Source organism: Perca fluviatilis, chromosome 3, assembly GCF_010015445.1.
Source record: "Perca fluviatilis chromosome 3, GENO_Pfluv_1.0, whole genome shotgun sequence".
Classification (NCBI taxonomy): Eukaryota; Metazoa; Chordata; class Actinopteri; order Perciformes; family Percidae; genus Perca; species Perca fluviatilis.
Window position 1 is genome coordinate 21,681,824 of NC_053114.1, and position 16,166 is coordinate 21,697,989.

At 39.0% G+C, this 16,166-nt stretch overlaps 1 protein-coding gene across 1 annotated transcript; it reads right to left on the reverse strand.

Annotated features, from left to right (window-relative positions):
* Positions 1 to 47: 47 nt before the first annotated feature.
* LOC120556066 (prostaglandin D2 receptor 2) lies at positions 48 to 5,390 on the reverse strand. Its single transcript, XM_039795432.1, has 3 exons — positions 5,315 to 5,390; positions 4,030 to 4,167; positions 48 to 1,899 (listed from the first exon to the last, which is right to left on the reverse strand). Exons 2-3 carry the CDS (start codon positions 4,144 to 4,146, stop codon positions 940 to 942), a joined length of 1,077 nt encoding a protein of 358 aa, XP_039651366.1. The 5' UTR covers positions 4,147 to 4,167; positions 5,315 to 5,390; the 3' UTR covers positions 48 to 939.
* Between the last annotated feature and the right edge of the window lie 10,776 nt (positions 5,391 to 16,166).

The window sequence follows — 16,166 nt, forward strand, 5'->3', positions numbered from 1 at the left end:
AAATTATGAATGAACAGATGTAATTAAACAGACATTAAAACATTTCAAGAAATTGACTTTTGTTTATTCGTGTTTTGAAGTAGAAAGAAAATAAACGTAAAGTGCTACTTACAGTTTCATCCCTTTCCTCAACAGTGACAGAAAGGTCATACATTCATGAACAAAAAAAAAAGTAATAAAGCCATCCGTGCAGTCTAGTCAGACATAGATGTGGTATATTCATAATGAGATAAAGAAGGTGCAACATATTTACTTTCTGCACAGCATGTTATGATAGATACATAGACATAGATACATTCATTGGTTTAATAGCTACAACTAGTACCAGATATATAGACGAGGACCTCTTGTTTTGGACATCTTGAGCGTGAGTTCAGCAGATTATTTGATCTGAGTCACTGTTGATACGGATAAGATACCAAGAATTCCTTTCCGTTCCTCGGACCATACTGAGATAATACAGTAAAGTTACCCTGGGGGCCAGGAAACTAGCACTGAATTAATTCTGTGTTCACTTTTGGCTTGTTTACCATGAAGGTGTTCCCTGCCCATGAACTAACTAGACAAGATGATTCATAAATTCATTTTTACGCCCAATTATGACCCTGCCTTCAACGTGCTGCAGCAGAAGCATTTCAGGCATCAAACTGTTTCAAGCCAAGGATCCTCCATTGGAGATCACTCTTAAGTTATGGTCAAATCTGTCAACATTACATCTCTACATATGGGAAATATACTATTAATAATAATCGCCTATTTCTCCATTTGCTGTGGCATTTAGACCCATTTGGAAAATGTTGGCCTAAAGCACATACTTTGCTTTACACAGCTCACAATTGCACTAATGGAGAAACCAACCAGTCAAAAGTCATATTTAAGACTTGACATTTTTCAAAAATCAAAAGGAATTAATGATTTGATTTGTTGGTGACCTCTCTACTACATCTGTGAGTTTTTCAGCGAATTCTTAATTGACTTCCGTCGTATAGAATCTAAGGAGTCGTCATTGAAAAGTCTTTCAACAGTGGAGACAACTGAAGCTTTGATAGCACGGCCTAAGCCTCGGGCAGCGAACACGTACAGCACCGGGTTAAGAGCACATTTAATGTACACCAGGTACAGAGATATGTATTTGCCAAGATATGCTCTTTTATGCAGCGTGAGCCATTCAGGTCGCCCCTCAGCCAAGGCCAGCAGGAACCGACAAACAAAATATGGCACCCAGCAGGTGAGGAAGAGAAGCATGGTGACAAACAGCACGTGGTACATCCTGGTCATCCGGCGAGCAGTTGAAGGGGTGAAGGAGGTGGGTGATGAGGGTAGTACTGCTTGCTGAATGGTGAGCAAAACAGCCAGGTTACTTCCCAAGAACACCAGCAAGGGCAAGATGAAACCTGCTATTGTTTCTGTGACAAACAGCGCCATGTCAAACGTCCCACTCTCCAGGCACTGGTATGTCCCGTTACTTCCCTTCAGGCTGGCAGTGTGGATGTAGGGGGCAGACAAGATGGTGGCAATCAGCCATAAGATGCCACAGGCCAGAGGAACAGCCCAGGAGGGGCGTCGCAGTCGAGCCCACAAAGGCCTCAGCAGACACAGGCATCGCTCCAGGGCCACAGCACAGAGGAGGAAAGCGGAGGCGTATAACCCCAGGCCTCGCAGGAACACGATCAGTTGGCAGAAGGCGTGACCAAACGGCCAGCTGTAGCCGTAAGCAAGGTAGCCCAACATGAGGGGGGTACGCAGGAGCAGCACCAGGTCAGCCAGGGCCAGGTTCAGGACATAAATCCGGAAACTGCTGGCAGCACGTGTCTCCTCACTGCTGCCTCTGCGCGCCAGGTGACGATTATGCCGCAGTCCAAGTGCCCAGACCACCAGCCCATTTAGAGGAACGCCCACCTTGAGACAACAAGAGAACCATTCATTCAGGATGACTTTTAAAACAATACACATTCAGGGAAATGCACTCATTTGCTTTACTGAAGAAAGTTAAATAAGATTGATACCACGCTGTCTGTTAAAGGTGCCCTGCCACATGTATTTCATTACTTTGTGGTAATGTCTGAAGTTCTGCCATGGTTACATTGTTTCAAGCCATTCTAGCGTGGTATAGAAAGCCTGCAGGAAGACTCAGCTCGATTTGTGCCAGTTCTCATTAATATTCAACTAGCTAAGCTGCTTGACTCTGATTGGCTAACAGCTAGCCAGTGAGAGCCTGGCTATCAGCATCCTGTACCCAGTGCAACCGGGCGAGCTCATGAACAGTAATGAGCTCAGGTAACACATTGTCATTGGCCAAAGCTGACAGAGGAGGTAGCAGTTCATTTTCACATTCACCACATAACACAAACACATATGTACGGAGCCCCTAAGGGGACATGAGCAAAAAAAATAATCTAAAGTTTAGTTTCATGTGCGCACGCAAAACCCTTTTCATGTGAGCACATGAAAGTTTCGTGTGAGCACATGAAACTAAACTTTAGATTTTTTTTGCTCATGTCCCCTTAGGGGCTACGCACATATGGACCTAACATATTTCAAAAAAATACAAGTAAAAACAGTTTTGTGTGCCAGGGCACCTTTAAATAATTATGAAGCTACAGCCAATTAGCTTAGTTTTGAAACTAAGCTAATTGGCTAATTAGAAACTGCTAGCCTGGCTCTGTCCAAAGGCATAAACATCTATCAACCAGCTCTTCTAAAGATCACTAATGAACACGTTATATCTTAGTCCAAAAACCAAAGTATAAAAATGACAAAGTGTGCTTTCATAAGGGAGTTACAGTATGTGCGAGACTACAGTATTTCTTTGCCAGACTCCAGGAAATCACTGCTCTTGGCCAAGAAATAGTCTTACACATAACACCTTTAAAACCACAACTTTTTGTTTTTTAAACTACACATTTTGGTGCAGTTTAAACAAACAAGGTATAATGTCTTATTAGTGACGTATCAAGGATTTCACCTTTGGAAAAAGACTGGGCTAGCTGCGTCCCTCTGCTTCCAGTCATTATGCTAAGCTAAGCTAACTGGCTCTTGACTCCAGCTACATATTTACCAAGAGAGTGGTACTGATCCTCTCTCAACAAAAAAATGCAGAAAAGAGTATTTCCCAAAATGTTGAACTATTTTCTTTAAAATTTGTTAGTAGGGCACCCAAAGGAAAAAATCTGTTGCTTATCTGTTGTACATTCTGATGTTGTGAGACTAACTGAAGTTTCAAATAGTTTTTTATCATTCTGTGAGAGCTTGCACTACTCTGATTTTTCATTTAGCTGAGACTAAAAAAGAGACACCAGTAAGAACATTTAAAGACCTCACACTGTGAGACTGAACCATGCAAATGTCTCTGATGTGAGAATTCAGATAAATAAGACAAATGCACACATACTCCATTGGTCTTGACTAGTGCTCATTTTTATGATGTGATATAGGGGATCTAATCTTGAATTTTCCTTTGCTATGGGCATACATACAAGGACTTAAATCTGCTGACAGTCATTCAGTAGCCCTAAACAAGGTTGTGTTTGTGGCCTTCAAACCTCATAATCAACAGATGATCCCAACTAGGGCTGGGCAATATATCAATATTATATCAACATTGATATATGAAACTAGATATCGTCTTAAATTTTGGATATCGTAATATCGTGATACGACACAAGTGGTCGTTTCCTGGTTTTAGAGGCTGCATTTCAGTAAAGTGATTTTCTGAACTTACTAGACTGTTCTAGCTTCACTATTATTTGCCTTTACCCACTTCGTCACCTCAGTCATTGTATCCACATTATTGGTGATTGTTTATCAAAACTCATTGTGTTAATATTTTTTGAAAGCATCAATAGTCACACTACACACTACAATATAACCACAATATCGACATTGAGGTATTTTGTCCATATCGCCCAGCTCCAATCCCAACTATTATTATATACCTTAACGCAGCCCATTTGTTGACGTTTCCAGCCCTATGTGCAGTGATAGTGTACAATATTTATGGCACAGGTTGGCTCATAAAGAATTTCTCACCAGGAAGATGAGCAAAGTAGCTGCCATGTTGACTCCTCTGACTGCCTCGTCCTGCCAAGAGCTGGTGGAGGTGTTTGGGCTGGTTGGAGGTCGGACAGGAAACTGTGTCCCATTCATATTGGCCACTGAGGTGATGAGCTGAAACACAGCAGACATTGATTTAAGTCACATATATATCTTATTTTCTCAGAATTCTGACTTTTTCCTCAGAATTCTGACTTTATTTTCAGAATCTGACTTTAAACTCAGAACTCAATACATTTTTTCACATGTGGCCCTAATCCTCTTCCGTACAGATACATAGATTTTGTGGCTATTTTTTCTCTTCTGAAATTGGACTAGAAATATAAAATGAAAGCCTTACCATTGTCAAAGATGGAAAATGTGTAGCATGAATGATTGCATATGAATTTCACATGCCAGTTGCCTAAAACGCAGACAGGCTGATGTCCACACTGACCACAGACTTCCTTCCTTACATTTGCTCAGTTTTGTTTCATTGCTGATAACTATTCTATGTTGCAGTTTATAAATATCAACTGTAGATTTCACTATAAAGTGAGTGTAGCGCTGCAATCTGTCATATCTCTTTGACTACTCTAAACACACTTGTCACTTAAGAGGACATTGCGTTGACTTAAATTAATTTGCTGGAGAATTAACCATAACCTTAACCACCACATGTTTACCTTCCTTATCCCTAGAAACTCTAATGGTTAAACACACAAGAACCAGATTTTTGTCCCCACAACCTCATTAATACAAGCACACACACACACACACACACACACACACACACACACACACACACACACACACACACACACACACACACACACACACACACACACACACACACACACACACACACACACACACACACACACACACACACACACTCTCTCTTACAGGACTTGTGTCAGGTGTTGTATTAGCAATGATTACAGAGAAAGGAATCTGGTATTTGTTCCTGTGGCCCCAGGGCCCTGCCTGAATGTACATCTAGACAGGGCCTGTTTGCGTGCAGCTGGAATGAGAACAGCATGCTTGCAAACGCGCCTGTGTTAATGAACACACCTTCAGTAGCAGCGCTGTTAAGCTGTGCCAACATTACTGATAGCAGCAGTTGCGGTTCCCTGATTAAAAGCTCATAAAGTTCAGATTTCTAGATTCTACAGTAACCAAGAAGTTTAGCATTCATGATCTATCTGTGTTTCTAAAGTCAGTGTTAAATAAAAGCTGCTTTAAATCATGTGCATGTCAATTCTAAGAGATTGCTTCTTACCTGCTTTATTTGCCTTGTGTGTGGGAGAAATGGAGCTAGAAAGAAATAATGAAAAAAGGAGTGTCTACTAGCTGTTATAAGAACTCTCTCTCTCTCTCTCTCTCTCTCTCTCTCTCTCTCTCTCTCTCTCTTTTCTCTTTCCTGTGTGATTGCAACACACACCACCTCCTTTGAACATATCTATGGATATCAAAAACACGAGTTTTGATCATATTATCTTTAAACGATGAATGTCATTTCCTCTGTATCCAAACAGTGTTTATCAACTGCTCGATGTGAGTCAACTTTAACCTTATAGTGGCATTATAGTGGCATAAAAGTGAACAAAGTTACGCATTAAATTTCCAACCGTAACTAGTTTAAAAAGGTAGAAAGCATTTAAAAGATTTACTTTTAGATTTCTATGATTTTATACAATCTTCTCATCAGTAAGGAACCATAGTGAGTGTGTTTGCTCCAGTGGTGCACGTTAATGTTCTCCAATTTACTTCTTTGTTCCTCTGCTTGTTCTTCTGGACAAAACTTACTGTGAATAGTCCCACAAATACCTTCAGCAAGAATCTTTTATTTTAGATTTTTAAGTATTCTTTGGCCACTGCTTGTCTTAATTAGATTAAATACATGTGAGTGAGAGATGTGACAGGAAATGAGGGGAGAGAGAAAGAATGACATGAAACAAAGGCTGTCCTTTATCTGCTTTAATTATTAAGACATACAGTGTCCGGTCTATGTGTTGCTCCATTGTAAGTGTGTGGGAGGCTTAAATTGACTGATATCATCAGAGTGAGAAACTGTTTCTAACACTCGAATAAAATAAAACCGTGCAACAATTGTCCGTCTCTCAATACCTCTCGACTTCCCCGGCCTGTTTTGCTCTCAGCCCCAATTTCTACTGATGAAGACATAAACTGCTCACAAATACTGTATATACTTTTGTTTGTAAAAAGGATGACTTTCTGCAGTTTTGAACAAATGTTACTCAAAAAGAAATACATATTGCATTTGTTGGAGACTATTTTCCGACATGGTAGCAGGACGGTGAGTGTGGGATTGACTCAAAATAAATTACAGTGCCCATGTTCGTGGTAATAAAGGAACATGTCTCCAGTGCAACAGTGTTGCTCTTTGATGTTGTTTTCAATTGTTTTTCGACAGACGAAACATGTTAGGATCAATTAATCATTGGTTTTGGTCTTTTAATAGAATTTGAAGAAAATAAGAAACATTTGTGGCCGGCTTGGCTCAGTGGGTAGAGCAGGCACACATATACTCAGAGGGTTTATGCCTCGACGCAGAGGTCCAGGGTTCAAATCTGACCTGTGACGATTTCCTGCACGTCTTCCCCTTTCTCACCTATAGCTGCCCTATCAATTAAAGGCGGAAAAGCCCCAAAAATAATCTTGAAAAAAAAGAAACATTTAAAGGCAGGTAATGTTGAAAAGCAAGCAAGATTTCAAAGCTAGCGTCTCCTCGGGGCTCCGACCAACGCACAGACGTGCACGAGCACCGCTGTTTCAGAGCAGAGCGGAGAAAGGACCGCAACTTTACTTCATGTCTCATTCACCGGTAAGCAAACACCTAAAATGATCATACTGTATGTTGAAAACAAACGAGACTACTGTTAGCAATGCGGCGACGACGCGCGTTGAGCCCAGGCTCGTACACGGGAGGGGTAGATTACGCGCAGCGGGGCAAGGAGGCATTTCATTGGTTCTTTCTTCAAGCGGACCGTAAGGCTAGCCTGGAAATCCAGACCCAGATCCGAAAGATTAAGGGTCTGGCATTGAGTAATCCAAATGGCGCTACTCGAGGAGCGGCACCAAGCATGCATTTGAAAATCTCACTGCACGCAATTGGATAACACTACGACCAATCACAACAGTACACGGGGTGACGTATCCAGAGCCCCATACGCTCAGCTACCAGCGGAGCTAACTGGTAGATTAAACTGTCGTCATCGGTTTAGCTCGCCTCTGGCCCGCCTCTATCAGATACAGCGATGTGATTGGTGCAGCTCGGCTACAAGGGCATAGTTAATGAGCATCATTACTCAATGCCAGAGTGACTCACTGAGCAAATTCAAATTGTGCTCCCACGAGAACTCTGGATTTCCAGGGTACTGCGAGGCAGTGATTGGTGGGCGTTTTTACAGGATTACAGCAGCTACAGATGACGGATCTTTTTCGCTCCTTTTTCAGAGCCCTTAAGTTATTTATTGCTGTCGGGGTGTAAAGACCATTTCAAACAATATATGAATAAGTGTATATTGGAAAGACGATACCAACTCTGCGCTGACATAAGACACTTTTGTCAGTGTTTGCTTTGCTGAGAACTGACTGCTCTGTTTTGATCTGAAGCCACAACATGTATGAGGTTTTCACAAAGATGCTGCAATAGTCGACCTTCACCAGTAGATGGGAGTGCTGCTCATTTGTGAAACGATGAGGGATCTAATCAGTCAGTTCCATCTTGGATGTGGTTTTTAGGATTTAGAGGGTTTTTTAAAGGGTGAATTTGTTTTAATCATGAGTCTACATACACACGCAGCATTAAAGGACTCACATTTCTATTTAGAATTAGACAACTTCATCAGTCATTATAAGGGATTTTATTGTCATATTACACATTGTGACATTTGAAAAGTACGGAAATATATCTTTCTTGAATGTCTGTCTACAGTTTTCTGGAAAATGAACTTTTAAGATGCTTTTCTGAAGAACATTTTGTTTATCAGTCACTTTAAAGCTTTTACAAACTGTATGAAATCCAACAGAATCTAGATGATTAGAATGTATTAAGTATTTATTATTTAGTCAATTAAAACATTACAGGTTTTTTTTTTGTTACTGTAATCAGATTGTCTTTGTTCATTCATTGAAATCAAAAGAAAAACATAACTGCAATTTCAATGTTTTTGTATCCTTTTTTGTATCCATTCTGCAGTGCTTTCGATCCATTGTCACAACAATTAATGCCGCAATTACAAAATACATGACCAGGAGTGAAGTATTAGACTATTTCATACAGAACATATCTTCCCAGAAGCAAACAAAGACAATCTTTTACAACTCAAACAGGGTTGGTTTAATGAGGAGCAATTACATTTTTGACTGACATTGCTGCTTGTCACCCAACGTGTGTTGAAGAAGCCAGATTATTTAAATTATTAAGGGTATGTACACATGTTTGTGTTGCTAAAATCAATTCAATTTGACTGTGTAATTTGTTTATTTTTGTTTTAATCATTCTCACATCAGCTAAGTTACAGAATACTAGGCTAATGAAAAAAAACAATTGCAACACTTATAAGAGACAAACAACTTGAAAATAATGACAAATCAACAATAACAATAAATTGTGATTGCACATCCATTACGAAACGCTCTTCATAAATTACCATTCAACATTTCCAAATTATTCATTTGTTATGATAACATGTGAGTTTTGAAACAAATGTGACTGTGAGTATATGAAACTTCACATTTTTAAATACATTAAAATATAAACAGTGTATATACACTTAATTTCTTAGCGTTTGGTTTGATTGATAAAAATGTTCCAATGGTTGACGACCAGTGGTGGAAGAAGTATTCAGATCCTTTGCTTAAGTAAAAGTACTAATACCACACTGTAAAAGTAGTCCTGCATTGAAAATGTTACTTAGGTAAAAATATGTAGTAATAAAACTAAAAATACTCAATGCAGAAAAATTCTCACATTTAAACAAATGGAAACGATCCAAACAGTTCTGCCAATGAAGTGTTCAGTGTTTAATCGACCAATCATTTCAGCTGGAATTGTAGGCCGTTATATTGTTGGGTAGTTTAATTTATAAGAAAACATTTTATACACTACGTGTTTTGTGTGCAAAAAATTTTAATTTGTAAAGTAACCAGTAACTAAAGCTGTCAGGTCAGTGTAGTGGAGTAAAAAGTACAATATTTCTCACTGAAATGTAGTAGGAGTAGAAGTAGAAAGTGGCATGAAAAGAAAAGACACGTACAAAGTAAAGTACAAGTACCTCAACTGTGAACTTAACTCCATGTACTTTCACCAGTGTTGGCGACCACTAAGAGGGGAGAAAACAAAACAGCCTTTATTTGTTTGAACTGAAATCCTTCAAACACATAGAAATTGATCAAACTAAGTCTGAATTAGCTGAACTGTTGTCATGGCAATTCATTTCCATGATATCAAAGTGACAAAACCTCATCATTTTCCAAAGCCTATTAAATGAGCAAATATGCATGTCGTATATATATTGACTTTCATTTATTGGGTCTTTTTAATCAATTACAATACAGTTTCACATTCTCTGTCTTGAAATCTCATTTAAAGAGTGATGTTCTGGGGTGGCCTCTAGCTCACCCAGTGAAAGCGTTCGATTTAAAGACTGATGTTCTATACAGACATGTACTGTATATAAGTATAAACAGAAGAAACAGAGCATTGCAAATTGCATTTTATATTATATTATATAAAAGATATTTCAAGTAATGCTTTTTAATTCTAGTTTCTGAAATAATTATAGAGTTTTGGAAATAAAAAAAAAACTTTCAGTTTGTAGTGTATTACATCAGTGTGACATCACATGTTGGGGAGTCAAAAGACTTCTCTTTCGTTTCTGTTTGGAGGCAGTTTACAATACAAACCTATTATGTATGAAATATATAATACATTGTGTGGCAGACAAATTCTCTTAAAAGCAAACCACTTATATACACATACACTTTGTAACTTGACATTTTTTCAAGTATTCCTAGTATTGAAGTTTCAGTCAATGTCAGTTCCAATACCCAGAACAGATTGAGACGTCTGCATACATTTAAAGTAGTTTGTGGAATTGAATCATAACCAGCGTTGGTCTTTCCACCTCTGAAGCTCACCCACACTTCCTTTAAACCTGCTAATTTTAGCCGCAGGGGTTTTGGTCGGGGGAAACCATGAGCGCTTGTATGTCGCTGTGAAAGAGCAGGAATGAAAGACAACTCTGTCCTTAGTTACTCATAGTGTTTGTTAATTGTTTCATTTTGTTTTGGAGTAAAAACAATAGCTGCTTTTGGTCTAAAAAAGATGTTGGCAATGATGTGAAAATAAACTCTATGTCTCTGTCTAAAAAAAGAAAACAGGCCAGACTGGATCACATAGACCGAGAAGATGACAGCATAGCAGAGAGCTGTAAATGTTATCAGATCATATCAGCTGCATGTCTGTCGGGCCTCTCTCACATTTGACAGGAATACAGAGTGAAATCAAGCCCTCAGATTGCCCACGTGGAAACACTGAACCAGAGCTCTGCGATGTAGAAACAGAGAGAAAAAGAAAGTATTAACTCCCTCCCTCCCTTTTGACTAGACATAAATACACCACATGAGATAAGTATGCTTTAATGAACAAACTTTCACAGTGGCTTTCATTTCTGGTTTCCACAGTAGAAGCTCCCAAAAAAAAAGAAGAGAATTGAAAGTAGATTTTTAAAATTTAGAAAATAATTTAAATATGTTTTGTCCCTTCACTTGAACTTTCCCCTTAACATCTAAAATGATGTCAGTTCCTCTTTGAGTCAACAGAAGCACTCTTTCTCTGTCTCTTAACATACTTTCACACTATATAACATTTTCTGATCACCAAGACAATACACAACTTGTTTTAAAGTGAAAAGGGAAACTTTGGTGACTTTATCACTAATCTTTTATTAAATGAGAGAGGGAGGTGACAGAAAGCCACACAGGATTGTGTTTGAAGCCTACTCAGCTGGCATATTACACATTGTAAATTTCCAGTAGATTAAGGGGAGGGTCCCTGCCGCATGTCTACTTCTTCCCCCGCCTCCTCATGTACCGTCAACCTTTTCCCTTCAACTACGACACCACCGGTCTGTCTTTTCTAATGTGTTTCCTCTCTAACGCGCTCACAGGAATGTACATGACACAAGTCCACTGAATGAGTAAGAAAAGAGGTTTGCATGCCAAGCCAAAGTGTGCAGCCAGCGAGTCCAAAAAGTAAATGCTATTCTCAGTGCTGAGGAGAAGAGGAGGGGGGACTAGGGAGGGATAGATTGCGAGAATGGATGGGGAGGCACCTTGTCTTCTCAGAAACATAGCAGAATGACTTGGTTACTGGGTTACCACAAGCAAACACTGCGGGCAGTGAGATTCGGGGCCGGTATAGCCGGCATCTAACGAGGATAGTGTGCAGGATCATAGTCATTTAGTGGTTAGATATCTCTATCAAAATCCCCTGGGTTGACACTCCCATAACTGTCAAACAGAAATCCAATTCATTTCATGACCCTGCACAGTCATAAGGCTCAAATGATTGTACAGGTGGCGTGATAGGAAATGGATCTGTAATATCTGTGTGAGTAAAGGTGTAAATGCGAAAGTAATATGAGACAGTTTTTAGCATCACTGTGACTTCAGTGAAATGATCACAGATAGAAAGTATATTAAAATGTTGTCAGAAGTGTCCATTATCCAAGTTCAAAATCCTGAAGGACAACCGGTTTCCAATACACGCACCACTGACATTTCTTGGAGCGCCACCACAAGGTTGTCATTTGTGTTTTTTAGGAACATATCTCAACAACTATTAAGATTTCCATGAAGTTTGGTGCAGTTATGCATGGTTCCCAAACCCATGAATCCTAAGGACATTGGTGATCCATTGATTGTTTTTTTTTAATCTGGCGCCAACAGCAGGTCGAAATTCAAGGTTTTCACTTATACAGTGACATTTCTTAACATCTCTTGGATTGATTGGCACAAACTTTCATGCAGATATTCACTGTTCCCAGATGATGTATCTGACGTTTCCTCTAGCTCCATCAGGCGGTTGATATTTTTGGTTTTGAATGGATTGCCATACCATTTGTTAATCCTCTGACATTTCATCTAGCTCCATCATTAGGTCAAATTTTTTAACTTGTCTTAACACTTAGGTTTATGACCAAATACCTGCAGAACTAAGAACATTCCTATCATCCTTTGCTGTTTGTGTTTAGTGCTAATTAGTAATGTTAGCATGCTAACAAGCTAAACTAAAATGGAATAAGATATGATAAACCTCGATTAATCCCCGGAGGGAAATTCAGGTGTCATACAGCAACAGCATTGAGAATTAAACTCAGGAGAGGTACAGGCAGGAGTATAGAACTAAACAAAGATAATAAAAATTAAAAAAAAAGAACAAATAATAAAGCAGCTGGCCCTAGATATCTACACTGGATCTCTATATGAGTGAACATACGTACAGTCTATCAGTAAATAGTCATAGTCAATCTCTGTCTATCAATATATATGAATGTACGTGTAGCCTACAACAACATGAATGAATATGAGTAAATATCAGTCCATGTGCAAGTGTGCCAGAGTCCATGCAGGTTTAAAGCGCCAAAGTGAGAAACACAGACAGTGCAGGTCTTAAAAGTTCTCATGTGGGGGTCAAGCTGTGGTTGTGGAGCCTGACGCCTGCCGGCACAAAGGACTGGCCGAGGCGCTTTGTGGTTCCCTGAGGAGGGGGGGAGGTCTCCAGGATAGCTTCCTACTCATCCTCCCTTTCGCAACCACCTCCAGATTGTTGTTAAAAAATACAAATAAAACACGGCAAAGAAGGACACGACCTGCACCTCCTCCCCTTGGATGGGGATGGGAGTAGGGGGGGGCCTCTTTTTGCTTTGCCAGTAGTCCACCACCACCAGCTCCTTGGTCTTTCTGATGTTGAATCTCCCTCTCCAGGGCTCTGTACTCCTCCTCGATGTCATCCGTGATGCATGAACATAGTAAACATATCTGCGGAACATCAGCATGGTAGCACGCTAATGCTAACATTTAGTTCAAAGCACCTGCATCTTATGTAGTATGGCTGTAGACTTCAACGATGTGTCCCAAATCCACACCAAACACCAATTCTAAGCAGGTTTTTAGTATACAGTGTGTTCACACTGGAAAATGAGGTACACTCAAACACAAAGGAAATGAAGGAGCTGTTCACAGCTGGCAAAAAAATCTAAATAAGTTGTGGGTGGTAGTGAGACACCCACAACTTATCTTCAGAAAGATCTCGTAGAACATACACAAACTTATTACATCTGAAAGACATTTAGTTTTTTATCTGTGAAGTTTAACTTGCAGTGTGGCTGTTTGATGGATGTCTGACGTCGCACATGTGTCATTTCCTATTAGTTTTAAAAGGTTAAGTACATTGATAGTTTGCAAACTGCTTAAACTTTTACGTTTACTATGAGGGTTAGTATGAAGTACATACTGTATAGTATGGAATAGGGACACAGCTTTGGTCTTATTTCTTAAGGGAAAAGTCCTCTTTATTCGTCCAACCATTCCCTTTATTGAGGCAGTAGCAAATGTACAGGTTTGGTTCCACAGGAATAGCTCACACTATAATATATATATATATATGAAATTTGGTATAATCATCTGATTCATTTAATGCAGTGCTTCCTCTGTGTCATCAGCTGTTTTATTAAATCTCTCTGAACATCACATTAAAATCCTTTAATATGAGTTTGAAGAGATTCCGTTTTTATACATGTTACTCAAACACAGCGATGGATTTCACAAATTTTCTTTGACGTGTTACGTATTTGAACATATAACTGAATTAAAATTCATGATGTCAAACTTCGGCATAACAAGAAAGGAATACATTTTCTCATCTGTAGGCAGCATTTACATAAAGATAAACTTGTTCTTTTTAGTAGTCATTCCGGGGAATTTCTCATGAGTTACACGCAAGCGTATAAAAGACACATGTAAACCCACATTCTGGTTTATTTGTCATTTGGGGAGAGAGAGAGAGAGACATACAGAGAGCAGACAGAAGAGAGAGAGACGGAGGCTCTCAGAGAGAGAGATGCCAGTTGCTGAAAGAGGAAATGGAGACAGGTCAGTAACTACCTACTAACTCTCATTACAACATACACACAGACAAACTTACTTCCTGACAACAGCTCCGATCAGATTAGTATCTTGATTCTCAACCAGAGTCGACATACAACAGCACCTGTTACATCCTGCTATCTGCTGTCTCTGGAAAGAGATAAAACTTAATAACTGATAGTTCCAGCTGCCTCACAACTCGGTGAACACTCTGATTTAAAGCCCCATTAGAGGTTCACAAACATATTTCAAATCCACAGAAACTTATTTTAGATTTCTAATGGTACCAACCACGCCAGGCTGAATTACAGGGAGGGGTTCAAAATGCTAAATGTGTATACAGTGCTGTATTTTTGTTTTTAGTTAATGGGAAAATTGTGTCAACAAAGTAAGAGTTTAGATAGAGATGATGTCTTTTTTCTCTCAATGCCTCTTTTTTTAATATAGGCTAACCATTCTAATTGGAAATTTTGTTACAAAAAGTAAAAAAAAAAAAAAAAGTCCAGTTATTGTCAGGGGTGGAAGAAGTACTCAGATATTTTACTTTAGTAAAACTAGCAATACTACAGTGTAGAAATACTCTGTTAACGTACAAGTAAAAGTCCTGCATTCAAAATGTACTCAAGTAAAAGTATAAGCATTAAAATATACTGTATAAGTACTCTCATTATGCAGAATGGCCCATTTCAGAATAATGTATATCATATTATTGAATTATAATAATTGATGCGTTAATGTGCTCACTTTAGTGTTGCAGCTGGTAAAGAAGGGGCTTATTTTTGTATTCATATACTGTACTGTTGGGTAGCTTGTGAGTTTCACCAAGGAATCAATAAATATCTTCATCAATAATAACACATAATCATTTATTTGTTGATTACATCCACAAAGTAACTGAAGCTATCAAATAAATGTAGTGAAATAAAAAGTGCAATATTTCCCTCTGAATTGTAGTGGAGTACAAGTATAAAGCAGTAGTAGTAGCAGAAATACTCAAGCAAAGCACAAGTACATCAAAATTGTACCTAAGTACAGTACTTGAGTTAATGTACTTAGTTACTTTCCACAACTGGTTATCGCCTAAATGTAGTGACTACTTATGATTGAAACACAAAGGATTTCTCAAAGCCAAGCAGTGATGTGTCACCCCCTGCAGGACGTCCTCTACAGCCTGAACACCAGCAGTCAGGTAAATGTGGATGATCAAACAGCCGTCAGATCCAGTCCCAGGTTGAGGTTAATGCTAATCGTGATAGGGGTTGTGCATTACAATACACCTAACATGTTAGCATTAGCTTTACTTTGGGAGATCTCACATAAAAGCTAACTGCTAAAGCCTGGATCCAAAACTGCCACCTCTGGTGCTGGCATACTGGGAGGAAGAAGTCATCCCTCTACCGAGGAATAGGATGCACAAACAAGACGCAAAGTGAAAGGAGCATGGACTAACTAGACAACAACAAGACTATCCTGCCTCCTGTGAAGATGTCAAGATGCTGCAGTCATGATACATTTGAAGTTCTTAGCATATCTTTGATTTTTATTTTGTGCAACACAGAGTTGCATCATGATTTCAAATGTAAACCCAAGTTACTTTAGTTAATCAGATCTCCTTTTAGGCATGTGAAGATTATTCTGGGTGATCTGAACTCTTTTTTTTTCATTTTGTTTATATTGAGCAGGAGTCAGGGAGAAGTCAAACAAATAGTTGCTGGCTTTAAAATAATACATCCTTCTGAAAATCACATATCGTACTTATATCGCGGTATAAAGGAACATTTCAGTATTTTGACATTGAAAGCAGCCAGCATGATGAGACAGAGACAGAGAGAGTCCATGCAAACACACATACACACACACATTGTCACCATCCAAACCATGTGTCTCCAAATTTAGGGATGTTTAATTTTTCAGAAAAACTGAAATAGTTATGTTTCTTTCAACCATTGGCAAAC

Excerpts from the sequence above, each read along its gene's own strand:
- LOC120556066 (XM_039795432.1), bottom strand. The coding sequence starts at position 4,146 with ATGAATGGGACACAGTTTCCTGTCCGACCTCCAACCAGCCCAAACACC. Across the intron at positions 1,900-4,029 it reads CTACTTTGCTCATCTTCCTG|GTGGGCGTTCCTCTAAATGG; the intron begins GTGAGAAATTCT and ends TGTTGTCTCAAG.